The 17,399-nt window shown below is 37.0% G+C and overlaps 2 protein-coding genes and 1 pseudogene across 2 annotated transcripts; all 3 read right to left on the reverse strand.

The window, feature by feature from the left end:
* Nucleotides 1-4,135: 4,135 nt before the first annotated feature.
* Nucleotides 4,136-4,818, reverse strand: LOC119740099 (annotated as a pseudogene).
* A 554-nt stretch (nucleotides 4,819-5,372) lies between these two features.
* On the reverse strand, nucleotides 5,373-7,213 carry LOC119739767 (perlucin-like protein). Its single transcript, XM_038214819.1, has 2 exons — nucleotides 6,608-7,213; nucleotides 5,373-6,473 (listed from the first exon to the last, which is right to left on the reverse strand). The coding sequence occupies exons 1-2, from the start codon at nucleotides 6,912-6,914 to the stop codon at nucleotides 6,277-6,279; spliced, it is 504 nt and encodes a 167-aa protein (XP_038070747.1). The 5' UTR covers nucleotides 6,915-7,213; the 3' UTR covers nucleotides 5,373-6,276.
* A 9,471-nt stretch (nucleotides 7,214-16,684) lies between these two features.
* LOC119740100 (tetranectin-like) lies at nucleotides 16,685-17,332 on the reverse strand. Its single transcript, XM_038215301.1, has 2 exons — nucleotides 17,026-17,332; nucleotides 16,685-16,887 (listed from the first exon to the last, which is right to left on the reverse strand). Exons 1-2 carry the CDS (start codon nucleotides 17,330-17,332, stop codon nucleotides 16,685-16,687), a joined length of 510 nt encoding a protein of 169 aa, XP_038071229.1.
* Between the last annotated feature and the right edge of the window lie 67 nt (nucleotides 17,333-17,399).

The raw sequence follows: 17,399 nt of genomic DNA on the forward strand, positions 1-17,399 counted from the left end.
GTAGCTGGACCAGGAACTCAGTTTCCTCCTGAGACTGTGGCATGACCAAGACACTTCCCATCTTGATGCACTCATCTTTTGCCTCAGACCATGTCAGGCGCTCAGTAATGGCTTTGTAGCATTTGCGTCCCAACTGGTACCAAGTTGGAGGACATGCCCATCCATGCCCAATGGAGGCCTTACACATCTCGTTACCACCAGAGCAACCCATCATCAGATGAAGGCTTATCAAGCCAAAGATGAATCGTGTACCGGTATTAGGCACCATCATCTCTCACATCTCATGCCACTGATGTCCAGTGGTGAAATGACTGCACCTCAAGTAATAACCTGGTAGAGCAATACGCAGATGTTCTTTTTGCTGATTGTCACAAGCGACTGTTATTATCCATTAGAAGTCTGTATTGTGGTATGACCATGAAAGTCTTCGTTAATTATAATTGACACCTACTTACCAAGATGCAGTTATACTCTTGCCAGTGGATCTCGCTGAGTTCCATGAGTAGATGAATAGATGTAATCGGTGGCTACAAATTCAAGGCAGACATCAATTAGGCAACTTCATGCATGTAGGCTACGCTGTATAGAAACCACTTTATTAAATGCCAGATCCTTGACGCCTTACATGATATTTGATTAAATATCTATTCAAAATATCTACCACCGTGTTATGTTGCCTAGCAATATGGCAACTTGGACAGCGCTGGTAACCTGGAGATGTACATTGTACACCTAATAACGTTGCTATGCGTTTTGCCATAATAAAAAACATTAAAAGATGCTATACATTTTGGAAATGCACTAGTGGGTAATGGTGGGGGAGTGTGCCACCTTCAAGAAAATGCCCAGATATCAGCCTTGGGGAGCTGAAGTCTTTTGTATTGTTTTAATAAAACTCCAAAGAAACCATAAAAATGCTGCAAGTTACAAAATCAAACAATTTAAAGGAGAAAAGGTATTGGAAAAGGGAACATTTTTAACAAAGGGATTTTAGCCAAATCTAAAATACCGGTATATTACAAAAGATCTTTCTTGCTTCAACTTGATTTCCGAGAAGGTGCATCTAATTTATTTCAAGATCCAATCGCCAATTTATGTGCAAAATCACAATTTCAGCATCCTGTGTCCCAGCATTATGTTATTATTATTAAATTACTTTTATCAGTTTTTAAAAATCGAATAAAAGCAGTACAATACATTAAGATAACAAATGATACATAATATAGCATTAAATAGACTAATACAGAACCTAAGACACAACCGTATGTCCGCAGAGGAACTGCCAAAGCAAAAAAAAACTCACTATGGTCCTCAGACTGGCTGACACACATGTAATGCTATAAAGCCAATTTTGAAAGAAATGTCCACTTGATCAAGTAGATTTGTACATCCTTTCTAAATGATTTCTGAAAGAGTTAAAACACTGCCTATTTTCTAGGACAAATTACACTCTGTTTCAGACTTTTATTCTGTAAGTAATTTAGAAAAAGAATAAGTAGTAAACGTTTGTTGGTAGTTTGCACATACAGCACTTGACAACACCTTGCTAGCAGCATTCCTATTTTTTATTCTTTTCAATTTTGTTTTAGTTGAACCAAGTGTACTTATATGATTTCTTTCTACCATGTGTCTAGAACCTTTTGAGCTTGGAATTTTTGGTTGAGTGTTGTCAATTTGAGCATGAATTCTTTTGGTGATGGGTTCGATTCCTGATATGGTCACTGTCTTTTATTGCTGGAGTCATTTTCCCGTCCTTAAAAAGGGAAGCTATATTTGACTGACAGATTGAGTTTTTTGCTCTCGTCATTGTGGGTTCGAATCTCTACTAGGTAGGCAAATTGCATGGTGTCTAGTTCTTTTTGCCAGTCAGTAATCACTGTTGCCGATTAAAAGTGCAGCTGTGGTGCAGGATGGATACATATTGCAGGGCGTTCAGCATCACACGGCACATCATTCCATTTCCCTTCTTGATCTACCACTACCTGTGCACAGTGCTCAATACCTCCCCCGTTATCAGGTTGCGGCCCCCACTGTGGACTAGTCAACCAGTTCCAGAACTCTATTAGGCACCATCATCTCTCACATCTCATGCCACTTATGTCAAGTGGTGAAATGACTGCACCTCAAGTAATATCCTTGTGAGCAATATATGCAGATATTAGTTTTTGGTGAACGTAACAAGCGACTGTACTTAATTCCATTAAAAGGATTGTGGTATGACCATGAATTCAAGGCAGACATCAATTAGGCATTTCCATGTAAGTACATGTACGCTGCGGTGAATAGATGCCTGACGCGAAAAGTGAAATTTGATTAAATATGTATTCAAAATATCTACCACCGTGGTATAGTGCAAAGCGAGATGGCAACTTGTGCAGCGTTGGTAACCTTGAGATGTACAAGGCAACCTTGTACATGTAATAACGTTGTGTTTTTCTATAATAATGAAACATTCAAAAATACCTCAGACAGTTTACCCATTCCTATTGGTCGAGAGCCAGCTGTTACATGGCTGGTTTTAAATGGTTGATAAAGATGTGGCTGGCTTGTCTAAATTATTTGTCCAGTTTCATGTGAAATTTGGAGTTGGACTCCTACATGTACATGTATGAAATCTGGTGCCGGCACGGTTTTATTGGTTGAACCTTCACAATCCTCACGCAGGCATGCACAATGCTACCAGTGAGTAAGTACATCATAGTCCTAAATTCACACTACACCCGTACATTTGCATTCTGCACGACATCACACAGCATTCCATATAAGTTGTTGTTTACCAGAGGGCCTTAGCATTGTGTGGTGTTTTGTTGAACGAAATCATTGGAATTTGTAATTTTTGCCTTTTTTTTTTACTCTTGTGGACCGAAAAGTTTAGATTTTTTTTACCGAAAGGGTAATTATTCAGCTCGGTTAACTATCAGCATCCAGACTTCAACCGGTCTTAAACAGAGTGTTTAATACCTTCCAATCACACATTTATTCCTTTATTTAAGGATTCTATACATTTTGCAATTGTACAAGTTGTTAATATGTCGGATATCAGCCTAGGGGAGCTGCAGTTTTCCTGAAGTCTTTTTTTATTATTTGTATAAAACTCCAAAGAATCCATAAAATTGCTGTAAGTTACAAAATCAAAAAATGAAAATGTGGAAAGGTCATGAAACAGGGAACATTTTTAGCCAAGGGATTTTTAAACAACCAAATCTAAAATACCGGAATATTTTCAAAATATCTTTCTTGCTTCAACTATATTTCTGAGACGGTGCATCTAATTTATTTCAATATCCAATGGCCAATTTATTTGCAAAATCACAATTTCAGCATGCTGTAACTAGGCATTGTGTTATTATTATTATTTGTTTATCATTTTATATAGTGAATCAAAACAATACAATACAAGATCATGTAATACATGTATAGCGAATAAAAACAATACAATACAAGATAAGAAATTATACATACATGTAACATAGCATAAAATAGACTGATACAGAACTTAAGATAAAACCATATGACTGCAGAGGAACAGCAAAAGCAAAAAAAAATCCAAAAAAAAAAAAATCACTATGGTCCTCAGACTGGCTGACACACATGTATATGTAATGCTAGAAAGCCAATTTTGAAAGACTTGTCAACTTGATCAAGTAAATTTTTACATCCTTTCTAAATGGTTTCTAAAAGAAGTAAAACACTGCCTATTTTCTTGGACAAATTACACTTTGTTTCAGACTGTTATTCTATAAGCAATTTAGAAAGATAATAAGCAGTAAACGCTTGTTAGTAGTTTTCACACACAGCACTTGGCAACATCTTGTTAGCAGCATTCCTATTTTTTAGTCATTTCAGTTTTGTTTCAGTCGTTCACCAAGTGTACATGTATGATTTCAAGTTGTGTGTCTAGAACCTTTTGAGCTTGGAATTTTGAGCATTTCTTGTAATGATGGGTCTGATTCCTGATATGGTCACTGTCTTTTATTGCTAGAGTCCTTTTTCCGTCCTGTAACAGGGAAGCTTTATTTATATTTGACAGACTGAGTATTTTATTCTCGTCGTTGTGGGTTCGAATCTCTACTAGGTAGGCAAATTGCATGGTGTCCATCTTTTTTTATTGCCAGTCAGTAATTACTGTTGCTTCTTAAAAGTGCAGCTGTGGTGCAGGTTGGTTGCATATTGCAGGATGTTGAGCATCACATCGCACATCATTCCATTTCCCTTCTGGCCATACCCACACCTGGGCACAGTGCTCACCATTCCAGTTATCAGGTTGTGGCAACTGCGGATTAGTTGACCAATTCCTGAACTCAACCTCATCAGTACCATCCTCACACTTCCAAGTACCTATTGACATTGATAGAAAACAGTAGAAGGGAAATAAATACAGAGGTGGGAACTAACTAGCAACGATTCACTTGAACAAACAACTCACCATATTTTAGTATTTATTTGTTGATGATTTGTAAATTTAATTTTTGATTTTCAACCGACCTTCTTCCTGGAGATCATTGCAGTTTATCCAAAAGTTGGATTGCAGTAGCTGGACCAGGAACTCAGTTTCCTCCTGAGACTGTGGCACAACCAAGACACTTCCCATCTTGATGCACTCATCTTTTGCCTCAGACCATGTCAGGCGCTCAGTGATAGCTTTGTAGCATTTACCACCCCACTGGATCCAAGTTGGAGGTCACGCCCCTCTACGACCACCAATGGAGGCCTTACACATCTCCTTACCATCAGTGCAACCCATCATCAGATGAAGGCATATCAAGCCAAAGATGAACCCTCTAGATACCATCATCTCCCACATCTCACCGGACTGGAGTCCAGTATTAAAATGACTGCACATCAAGGGAGCTGATCTTGACAAGCATCATGGCCCAACTCTGATATTTTCTTTTAATTTTACAAGGGAAGATATCAAAACATGCTGGGTCTCTTTCTATTGTATTGGTGTCACTCACTTCTGCTTAGTGTGTCAATCAATGACAGGAAAAGCAACAATCATTTGAGTCATATTTGACCATGAAAGAATCTCAATAATGATAACTGACATGTAGTTATCAGAAGTTGTTGTTCTGTTTCATTAACTCGAAGACTCCATCAAATAGAGATTTAAAGGAGCCATCAATATGCAAGTAGGCCACGCTGTATTGAACCTTGTTTATCAGAGGCAAGATTGGTGCAACTTATCGCCAAAAGTGAAAGTCAGTCAAATCTTAATTTCAGGTATATCACGCCCAGTCAAAAGTGATGGAAACCCAGTCAGATTTTGCAGCGCTTTTCACAAGCCATGAGATGGAACATTGCCACAAACATTTCCTTTAAGTAGCTTGTGTCACAACTTGAAAATGGATGTCTTGTGATTGACTTGTGATAACTTGGGGTGACTTGTTGCTGACTTCATTAAAACTTAATACAGAGCTCAAGTTTTCATCAGAGAAGAGCAAAACCAATAGTAAAATTGCAATCTTTAATTCTGAGAGGTTGCATCTACATGTACCGGGTAATTTATTTCAATATCCAATTGCCAATCAATTTGCTACATCACAATTTCAACGTCTTGTATGCAAGCATTATGTTATTATAATTAAATAAGAACAATACTATGCAAGATAACATAAAATAGACTTACACAGAAAATAAGACAAACCTATGACCGCATGGACAAAATGGTCAGCAAAAGCGAAAAAAAAATCACTATGGTCATCAGACCTGCTGACACACATGTAACGCTATATTTTGAAAGAATTGTTTACATCCTTTCTGCTTGATGTTGTTTGAGTTAAAAGTTTGCCTGATTTCTAGGACAAATCAAATTCCATATCAGACTTTTATTCTATAAGTAATTTAGAAAAAAAAACTCAAGCAGTAAACTCTTGTTGGTATTTTTCACTCTACGCACTTAGCTTCACTATACATAAAAATAACACTTAGCAGCATTCTCATTGTTTTGTCATTTAAATTTGTTTGGTATTTTAACCAAGTCTACATGTATTTTTCTTTCTACTGTGTGCCTTGAACTTTCTGAGCTCGGAATTTTTTGGTAGAGTGTTGTGAATTTGACTTTGCGTTTTTGAGGTGATGCGTTCAATTCCTATAATAGTCAGTGTCTTTTATTGCCATAAAGAGTTCTTTTTTCCATCCTGTATATTGAACAGGGAAGCTATATTTGACAGATTTAGTCTTTTGTTCTAATCGTTGCGGGTTCGAATCTCTACTAAGTAGGCAAATTACATGGTGTCCATTTTTGATTGCCAGTCTATAATTACTTGTTGCTGATTAAAAGTGCAGCTGTGGTGCAGGTTGGTTGCATATTGCAGGGAGTTGACTATCACAGCGCACATCATTCCATTTCCCTTCTTGATCTACCCACACCATGGCACAGTGCTCACCATTCAAGTTATCAGGTTGCAGCCACTGTGGACCAGTCGACCAATTCCTGAACTCAACCTCATCATTCTCACACTTCCAAGTACCTATTGAACAAAATAACAGAATTGAAATAAATACAGAGGTGGGAATTCCCAAACAACCATTCTTCAAAACAAACAAGCTCACAATGTTCTGCTATTAATTTGTTGATATTTTGTAAATTCTAATTTCAACCAACCTTCGTCCTGGAGATCATTGCAGTTTATCCAAAAGTTGGATTGCTGTAGCTGGAGCAGGAAATCAGTTTCCTCCTGAGACTGTGGCATGACCAAGACACTTCCCATCTTGATGCACTCATCTTTTGCCTCAGACCATGTCAGGCGCTCAGTGATGGCTTTGTAGCATTTGCGTCCCCACTGGTACCAAGTGGGAGGACACGCCCCTCTACGACCACCAATGGAGGCCTTACACATCTCGTTACCACCAGTTACCACCATCAGATGAAGGCTTATCAAGCCAAAGATGAACCGTTTAGACACCATCATCTCTCACATCTCATGCCACTGATGTCCAGTGGTGAAATGACTGCACCTCAACTTGTAATATCCTTGTAGAGCAATATGTAGATATTTGTTTTTGGTGAATGTAACAAGCGACTGTTACTTGTCCAGTTTCATGTGAAATTTGGAGTTGGACTCCTACATGTACATGTATGAAATCTGGTGCCGGCATGGTTTTATTGGTTGAACCTTCACAATCCTCACGCAGGCATGCACAATGCTACCAGTGAGTAAGTACATCATAGTCCTAAATTCACACTACACCCGTACATTTGCATTCTGCACGACATCACATAGCATTCCATATAAGTTGTTGTTTACCAGAGGGCCTTAGCATTGTGTGGTGTTTTGTTGAAAGAAATCATTGGAATTTGTAATTTTTGCCTTTTTTTTTACTCTTGTGGACCAAAAAGTTTAGATTTTTTTTACCGAAAGGGTAATTATTCAGCTCGGTTAACTATCAGCATCCAGACTTCAACCGGTCTTAAACAGAGTGTTTAATACCTTCCAATCACACATTTATTCCTTTATTTAAGGATTCTATACATTTTGCAATTGTACAAGTTGTAAATATGTCGGATATCAGCCTAGGGAAGCTGCAGTTTTCCTGAAGTCTTTTTTTATTATTTGTATAAAACTCCAAAGAATCCATAAAATTGCTGTAAGTTACAAAATCAAAAAATTAAAATGTGGGAACATTTTTAGCCAAGGGATTTTTAAACAACCAAATCTAAAATACCGGAATATTTTCAAAATATCTTTCTTGCTTCAACTATATTTCTGAGAAGGTGCATCTAATTTATTTCAATATCCAATTGTCAATTTATTTGCAAAATCACAATTTCAGCATCCTGTAACTAGGCATTGTGTTATTATTATGATTTTTTTATCATTTTATATAGTGAATCAAAACAATACAATACAAGATCATGTAATACATGTATAGCGAATAAAAACAATACAATACAAGATAAGAAATTATACATACATGTAACATAGCAGAAAATAGACTGATACAGAACTTAAGATAAAACCATATGACTGCAGAGGAACAGCAAAAGCAAAAAAAAATCCAAAAAAAAAAAATCACTATGGTCCTCAGACTGGCTGACACACATGTATATGTAATGCTAGAAAGCCAATTTTGAAAGACTTGTCAACTTGATCAAGTAAATTTTTACATCCTTTCTAAATGGTTTTTAAAAGAAGTAAAACACTGCTTATTTTCTTGGACAAATTACACTTTGTTTCAGACTTTTATTCTATAAGCAATTTAGAAAGATAATAAGCAGTAAACGCTTGTTAGTAGTTTTCACACACAGCACTTGGCAACATCTTGTTAGCAGCATTCCTATTTTTTAGTCATTTCAGTTTTGTTTGAGTCGTTCACCAAGTGTACATGTATGATTTCAAGTTGTGTGTCTAGAACCTTTTGAGCTTGGAATTTTGAGCATTTCTTGTAATGATGGGTCTGATTCCTGATATGGTCACTGTCTTTTATTGCTAGAGTCCTTTTTCCGTCCTGTAACAGGGAAGCTTTATTTATATTTGACAGACTGAGTATTTTATTCTCGTCGTTGTGGGTTCGAATCTCTACTAGGTAGGCAAATTGCATGGTGCCCATTTTTTTTATTGCCAGTCAGTAATTACTGTTGCTTCTTAAAAGGTACATGTATGAAATCTGGTGCCGGCATGGTTTTATTGGTTGAACCTTCACAATCCTCACGCAGGCATGCACAATGCTACCAGTGAGTGAGTACATCATAGTCCTAAATTCACACTACACCCGTACATTTGCATTCTGCACGACATCACACAGCATTCCATATAACTTGTTGTTTACCAGAGGGCCTTAGCATTGTGTGGTGTTTTGTTGAACGAAATCATTGGAATTTGTAATTTTTGCCTTTTTTTTTTACTCTTGTGGACCGAAAAGTTTAGATTTTTTTTACCGAAAGGGTAATTATTCAGCTCGGTTAACTATCAGCATCCAGACTTCAACCGGTCTTAAACAGAGTGTTTAATACCTTCCAATCACACATTTATTCCTTTATTTAAGGATTCTATACATTTTGCAATTGCACAAGTTGTTAATATGTTGGATATCGGCCTAGGGGAGCTGCAGTTTTCCTGAAGTCTTTTTTTATTATTTGTATGAAACTCCAAAGAATCCATAAAATTGCTGTAAGTTACAAAATCAAAAAATTAAAATGTGGGAATATTTTTAGCCAAGGGATTTTTAAACAACCAAATCTAAAATACCGGAATATTTTCAAAATATCTTTCTTGCTTCAACTATATTTCTGAGACGGTGCATCTAATTTATTTCAATATCCAAGTGCCAATTTATTTGCAAAATCACAATTTCAGCATCCTGTAACTAGGCATTGTGTTATTATTATGATTTTTTTATCATTTTATATAGTGAATCAAAACAATACAATACAAGATCATGTAATACATGTATAGCGAATAAAAACAATACAATACAAGATAAGAAATTATACATACATGTAACATAGCATAAAATAGACTGATACAGAACTTAAGATAAAAACCATATGACTGCAAAGGAACAGCAAAAGCAAAAAAAAATCCAAAAAAAAAAAAAATCACTATGGTCCTCAGACTGGCTGACACACATGTATATGTAATGCTAGAAAGCCAATTTTGAAAGACTTGTCAACTTGATCAAGTAAATTTTTACATCCTTTCTAAATGGTTTCTAAAAGAAGTAAAACACTGCCTATTTTCTTGGACAAATTACACTTTGTTTCAGACTTTATTCTATAAGCAATTTAGAAAGATAATAAGCAGTAAACGCTTGTTAGTAGTTTTCACACACAGCACTTGGCAACATCTTGTTAGCAGCATTCCTATTTTTTAGTCATTTCAGTTTTGTTTGAGTCGTTCACCAAGTGTACATGTATGATTTCAAGTTGTGTGTCTAGAACCTTTTGAGCTTGGAATTTTGAGCATTTCTTGTAATGATGGGTCTGATTCCTGATATGGTCACTGTCTTTTATTGCTAGAGTCCTTTTTCCGTCCTGTAACAGGAAAGCTTTATTTATATTTGACAGACTGAGTATTTTATTCTTGTCGTTGTGGGTTCGAATCTCTACTAGGTAGGCAAATTGCATGGTGTCCATTTTTTTTATTGCCAGTCAGTAATTACTGTTGCTTCTTAAAAGGTACATGTATGAAATCTGGTGCCGGCATGGTTTTATTGGTTGAACCTTCACAATCCTCACTCAGGCATGCACAATGCTACCAGTGAGTCAGTACATCATAGTCCTAAATTCACACTACACCCGTACATTTGCATTCTGCACGACATCACACAGCATTCCATATATAAGTTGTTGTTTACCAGAAGGCCTTAGCATTGTGTGGTGTTTTGTTGAACGAAATCATTGGAATTTGTAATTTGTGCCTTTTTTTTTTACTCTTGTGGACCGAAAAGTTTATATTTTTTTTACCGAAAGGGTAATTATTCAGCTCGGTTAACTATCAGCATCCAGACTTCAACCGGTCTTAAACAGAGTGTTTAATACCTTCCAATCACACATTTATTCCTTTATTTAAGGATTCTATACATTTTGCAATTGTACAAGTTGTTAATATGTCGGATGTCAGCCTAGGGGAGCTGCAGTTTTCCTGAAGTCTTTTTTTTATTATTTGTATAAAACTCCAAAGAATCCATAAAAATGCTGTAAGTTACAAAATCAAAAAATTAAAATGTGGAAAGGTCATGAAACAGGGAACATTTTTAGCCACGGGATTTTTAAACAACCAAATCTAAAATACCGGAATATTTTCAAAATATCTTTCTTGCTTCAACTTTATTTCTGAGAAGGTGCATCTAATTTATTTCAATATCCAATTGTCAATTTATTTGCAAAATCACAATTTCAGCATCCTGTAACTAGGCATTGTGTTATTATTATTATTTTTTTATCATTTTATATAGTGAATCAAAACAATACAATACAAGATCATGTAATACATGTATAGCGAATAAAAACAATACAATACAAGATAAGAAATTATACATACATGTAACATAGCATAAAATAGACTGATACAGAACTTAAGATAAAACCATATGACTGCAAAGGAACAGCAAAAGCAAAAAAAAATCAAAAAAAAAAAAATCACTATGGTCCTCAGACTGGCTGACACACATGTATATGTAATGCTAGAAAGCCAATTTTGAAAGACTTGTCAACTTCATCAAGTGAATTTTTACATCCTTTCTAAATGGTTTCTAAAAGAAGTAAAACACTGCCTATTTTCTTTGGACAAATTACACTTTGTTTCAGACTTTTATTCTATAAGCAATTTAGAAAGATAATAAGCAGTAAACGCTTGTTAGTAGTTTTCACACACAGCACTTGGCAACATCTTGTTAGCAGCATTCCTATTTTTTAGTCATTTCAGTTTTGTTTGAGTCGTTCACCAAGTGTACATGTATGATTTCAAGTTGTGTGTCTAGAACCTTTTGAGCTTGGAATTTTGAGCATTTCTTGTGGTGATGGGTCTGATTCCTGATATGGTCACTGTCTTTTATTGCTAGAGTCCTTTTTCCGTCCTGTAACAGGGAAACTTTATTTATATTTGACAGACTGAGTATTTTATTCTCGTCGTTGTGGGTTCGAATCTCTACTAGGTAGGCAAATTGCATGGTGTCCATTTTTTGTATTACCAGTCAGTAATTACTGTTGCTTCTTAAAAGGTACATGTATGAAATCTGGTGCCGGCATGGTTTTATTGGTTGAACCTTCACAATCCTCACGCAGGCATGCACAATGCTACCAGTGAGTAAGTACATCATAGTCCTAAATTCACACTACACCGGTACATTTGCATTCTGCACGACATCACACAGCATTCCAAATAAGTTGTTGTTTACCAGTGGGCCTTAGCATTGTGTGGTGTTTTGTTGAACGAAATCATTGGAATTTGTAATTTTTGCCTTTTTGTTTTACTCTTGTGGACCGAAAAGTTTATATTTTTTTTACCGAAAGGGTAATTATTCAGCTCGGTTAACTATCAGCATCCAGACTTCAACTGGTCTTAAACAGAGTGTTTAATACCTTCCAATCACACATTTATTCCTTTATTTAAGGATTCTATACATTTTGCAATTGTACAAGTTGTTAATATGTCGGATATCAGCCTAGGGGAGCTGCAGTTTTCCTGAAGTCTTTTTTTATTATTTGTATAAAACTCCAAAGAATCCATAAAAATGCTGTAAGTTACAAAATCAAAAAATTAAAATGTGGAAAGGTCATGAAACAGGGAACATTTTTAGCCAAGGGATTTTTAAACAACCAAATCTAAAATACCGGAATATTTTTAAAATATCTTTCTTGCTTCAACTTTATTTCTGAGAAGGTGCATCTAATTTATTTCAATATCCAATTGCCAATTTATTTGCAAAATCACAATTTCAGCATCCTGTAACCAGGCATTGTGTATATTATTTATTTAAAATATCTACCGGTACCACCATGGTTTATTGCCTAGCAATATGGCAACTTGGGCAGCACTGGTAACCTTGAGATGTACATTGTACGTGTAATAATGTTGCTATGCATTTTGCCATAATAAAAAACACGAAAAGATGCTATACATTTTGCAAATGCACTAGTGGGTAATTGTGGGGGAGTGTGCCACCTTCAAGAAAATGCCCAGATATCAGCCTAGGGGAGTTCCAGTTTTCCTGAAGTTGTTTGTATTTTTTAATAAAACTCCAAAGAATCCATACAAATGCTGGAAGTTACAAAATAAAAAAAAATAAAATTTGGAAAGGTCATGGAAAAGGGAACACTTTTAGCCAAGGGATTTGACCCAAATTTAAAATACCGGTATATTAAAAAAGATCTGTCTTGCTTCAACTTTATTTTCGAATTAGATAATTGATTTCAACATCCAATTACCAATTTATTTGCCACATCAGAACTTCAGCATCCTGTATCTCAGCATTTTGTTATTATTATTATTACTTTTATCATTTTATATAGCGAATAAAAACAATACAATACAAGATAACACATTATGCATAACATAGCATAAAATAGACTAATACAGAACCTAAGACGAAACCGTATGACTGCAGAGGAACAGCAAAAGGAAAAAAAAATAAAGGGGAAAAAAATATTCACCATGGTCCTCAGACTGTCTGACACACATGTACATGTAATGCTATGACTGGTACCATCTTCCAACATAGGGGGCGCTCTTCAAAACCAATGATTATATGCTAAATATGTATTATGTGCCCTTTTCAGGCCGTATTGTATGTAGACTTGACTCAAGTCGGAATTGCTTTAAGTCGGTATCTTAAAAAAAAGGGAGCAAAAATCACTTAATTTACGTCTTTCCAGATGCCCGACAAGGTACACTTCAGTGCGTGTTCCTTTTCAGTGCCGTATAACAATGCGCACACACTGTATGTACATTGTACAACACGCGTATTACACGTACATGTGTTTGCATCGGTTTGCATGTACTGCAGAGCATGTGCATACATGTGGTGCAAAAGTTAGCAATTCCGACTTGATCAATCTGCCATCAGCACCCCCCCTCGCGTGAACGCGCCTGTATTCATCGATACATATGCAACACCGTCTCTATGCATATGCAACAACATCGCTTGACCAATCAAAGTAGCAAATTTTTGAAGACTCGTTTATTATTTTCAGTAGGTAAGGAAGGCTGGATAACAATATGCAAAAGTTTAAAAACGTAATCTTCATTTGTAGATTTCAAACACATTATATTAGGATGATAATGCTAAGATCAGCTTCTCTTGGATTGAATTAATAAAGAATATACGACATTCAAATGTTATTCAAAACAAAAGGGAATTTTATTGAGGTTAACCTGTAAAAGATGTTGAGATCCATTGATACCGCTTCGTGTTGTGCGTACCCAGAGCCGTTTCAAAGCATTCGAACGTACGCGTGCGTGTATCTGTTTCTACTCGTCACCATGGGATGCGTGTGCGTTCTCCGCGAAACTTTGGCTGCGCGAATACGCAGACAATGCTGATTGCGTGTTAGGAATAATATCAAAACAATCTGCGCACGTTTTTAAGAATAAAAACGCTCATTACCTGAAATACTGTGATATGATTGGCTTCTACCGAAATCGGTAGAAGCCAATCACATCGAGAATTAATTTCCATAGACTGTGTACAAACGTGGAACAAACCAGCGCGTACGCTTGGCAGATTCACCAAGTCTGGGTTGCTGCATCACTTGAAAATAACATGTACATGTACGTTTTTAACATGATGGTCTGGATTCGACGCATGAGGGCGCGCGTTATGTACTGTAAGGACGTATGCGATATGCGCTGTGAGTGGATAATGGATTTACAGACCGAGCGCAACCCAGACTTGGCCAAGTCTATATTGTATGGGTTTTGGGACTTGATTTTTATATTCCTCGTTTATATCAAAAATATCTATACCATTATTGGGATATGGTTACTTCTAAGAAATAGTAAGATACTTTAAGGGCATTTTTGTTGTATCTTGAGGGGGCACTTTACTGTTCGAGGGGGCACATTTATGGCCGCAAAAGGGGCACTTGGGAAAATCTGGGGGGGGGGGGCAAAAGCCCCCCCGGTTCCGCCGCCCCTGCCACTGGATCCAAGTAGGAGGACACACCCCTCTACGACCACCAATGGAGGCCTTGTGAACACATCTTGTTACCACCAGTGTAAACCATCATCAGATGAAGGCATATCAAGCCAAAGATGAACCCTCTAGATACCATCATCTCCCACCGGACTGGAGTCCAGTGTTAAAATGACTGCACATCAAGGGGGCTGATCTTGACAAGCATCATGGCCCAACTCTGATATTTTCTTTTAATTTCACAAGGGAAGATATCAAAACATGCTGGACCTCCTTCTGTTGTACCAGTGTCACTCACTTCTGCTTATTGTCAGTGACAGGAAAAGCAACAATCATTTGAGTCATCTTTGACCTTGAAAGAATCTTAATAATGATAACTGACATGTGGTTACCAGAAGTTGTTGTTTTGTTTCATTAACTCGAAGACTCCATCAAATAGAGATTTGAAGGAGCCATCAATATGCAAGTAGGCCACGCTGTATTGAACCTTGTTATCAGAGGCAAGATTGGTGCAACTTATCGCCAAAAGTGAAAGTCAGTCAAATCTTAATTTCAGGTATATCACGCCCAGTCAAAAGTGATGGATACCCAGTCAGACTTTGCAGCGCGTTTTGCAAGCCATGAGATGGAACATTGCCACAAACATTTCCTTTGAGTAGCTTGTGACATAACTTGAAAATGGATGTCTTGTGATTGACTTGTGATAACTTGGGGTGACTTGTTGCTGACTTCATTCAAACTTAATACAGAGCTCAAGTTATCATCAGAGAAGAGGAAAACCAATAGTAAAATTGCCATTTTTACCCCTCAGTCGAGAGGCTCAATGGGAATTGTCATCGCCTATGGCGTCCGTCCGTCCGTCCGGGCAACTTAGTTTCTGGATGATAACTTGAGTTAGATGTTGTTTGGGAGTGTGACTTCAGTAGGAGGTTGCCCTTAGATGTAGGTGAGTTAAAGGTAAATTGTTTCTGGATGATACCCTGAGTTAGAAATGAGATTTTGGTGTCTAACTTTAAAAGGGGGTTGCCCTTGGGAGTAGGTAAGTTGGGATTGGTTTTGGGGTCAAAAGGTCAAAGGTCACCGTCGTGAGTTAAAGGTAAATGGTTTCCGGATGATCGATAACTTGAGTTGGAAATGAAATTTTGGTGTCTAACTTCGGTAGGGGGTTGCTCATTGGTACAGGCATGTTGGGATTGGTTCTGGGGTCAAACAGGGGTCAAAGATCAAAGGTCAAGGTCACAATGTTGAGTTAAAGGTTAATGGTTTCCAGATGATAACTTGACTCTGGCTGAGGGGTTTCAAAGGCAATGCTGTTATTTTTATTTCTGAGAAGGTGAGACTAATTTATTTCAATATCAAATTGCCAATTTATTTGCCACAACTAAATTTCAACATCTTGTAACATTAAATAAGGACAATACAATGCAAGATAAGAATTATAAATCAACATGAATACAGAACACAAGACAAAACTATGACCGCATGGGCCAAATGGCCAGCAAAAGCGAAAAAAAAATCACTTTGCTGACACACTTGTAATGCTATATTTGAAAGAATTGTCAACTTTATCAAGTAGATTTTTTACATCCTTTTTGCTTGATGTTGCTTGAGTTAAAAGGTTGCCTCTTTTCTAGGACAAATCAAATTCCATATCAGAATTTTATTTTTTAAGTAATTTAGAAAAAAAGCATTAGCAGTAAACTCTTGTTGGTATTTTACACATTAAGCACTTAGCTTCACTAAACATAAAAATAACACTTAGCAGCATTCTCATTGTTTTGTCTTTTAAATTTGTTTGGTATTTTAACCAAGTTTACATGTATTTTTCTTTCTACTGTGTGCCTTGAACCTTCTGAGCTTGGAATTGTTTGGTAGAGTGTTGTGAATTTGACTTTACGATTTTGAGGTGATGCGTTCGATTCCTGTAATAGTCAGTGTCTTTTATTGCTATTTAGAATTCTTTTTTCCATCCTGTATATTGAACAGGGAAGCTATGTTTGACAGATTGAGTCTTTTGTTCTCATCGTTGCGGGTTCGAATCTGTACTAAGTAGGCAAATTACATGGTGTCCATTTTTGATTGCCAGTCTATAATTACTTGTTGCTGATTAAAAGTGCAGCTGTGGTGCAGGTTGGTTGCATATTGCAGGGAGTTGACTATCACAGCGCACATCATTCCATTCCCCTTCTTGATCTACCCACACCCCGGCACAGTGCTCAATACCTCCCCAGTTATCAGGTTGCGGCCCCCACTGTGGACTAGTCCACCAGTTCCAGAACTCAGCCTCATCATTCTCACACTTCCAAGTACCTATTGTAAAAAAACAGAACGGAAATCAATACAGAGGTGGGAATTGCCAAGTACCGGTATGATTCTTCAAAACAAACAAGCTCACAATGTTCTGGTATTAATTTGTTGAAATTTTGTAAATTCAAAATTTCAACCAACCTTCTTCCTGGAGATCATTGCAGTTTATCCAAAAGCTGGATTGTTGTAGCTGGAGCAGGAACTCAGTTTCCTGCTGAGACTGTGGCACAACCAAGACACTTCCCATCTTGATGCACTCATCTTTTGCCTCAGACCATGTCAGGGGCTCAGTGATGGCTTTGTAGCATTTGCGTCCCAACTGGTACCAAGTTGGGGGACATGCCCATCCATGCCCAATGGAGGCCTTACACATCTTGTTACCACCAGAGCAACCCATCATCAGATGAAGGCTCATCAAGCCAAAGATGAACCGTTTAGACACCACCATCTCTCATGCCTTACTCCACTGGTGTCTGGTACTGCAATGAAGTAACTGCATTTCATGTTGAATCATT

Source organism: Patiria miniata, unplaced genomic scaffold (genome assembly GCF_015706575.1).
Source record: "Patiria miniata isolate m_02_andy unplaced genomic scaffold, ASM1570657v1 HiC_scaffold_4, whole genome shotgun sequence".
In the NCBI taxonomy this organism is placed as follows: Eukaryota; Metazoa; Echinodermata; class Asteroidea; order Valvatida; family Asterinidae; genus Patiria; species Patiria miniata.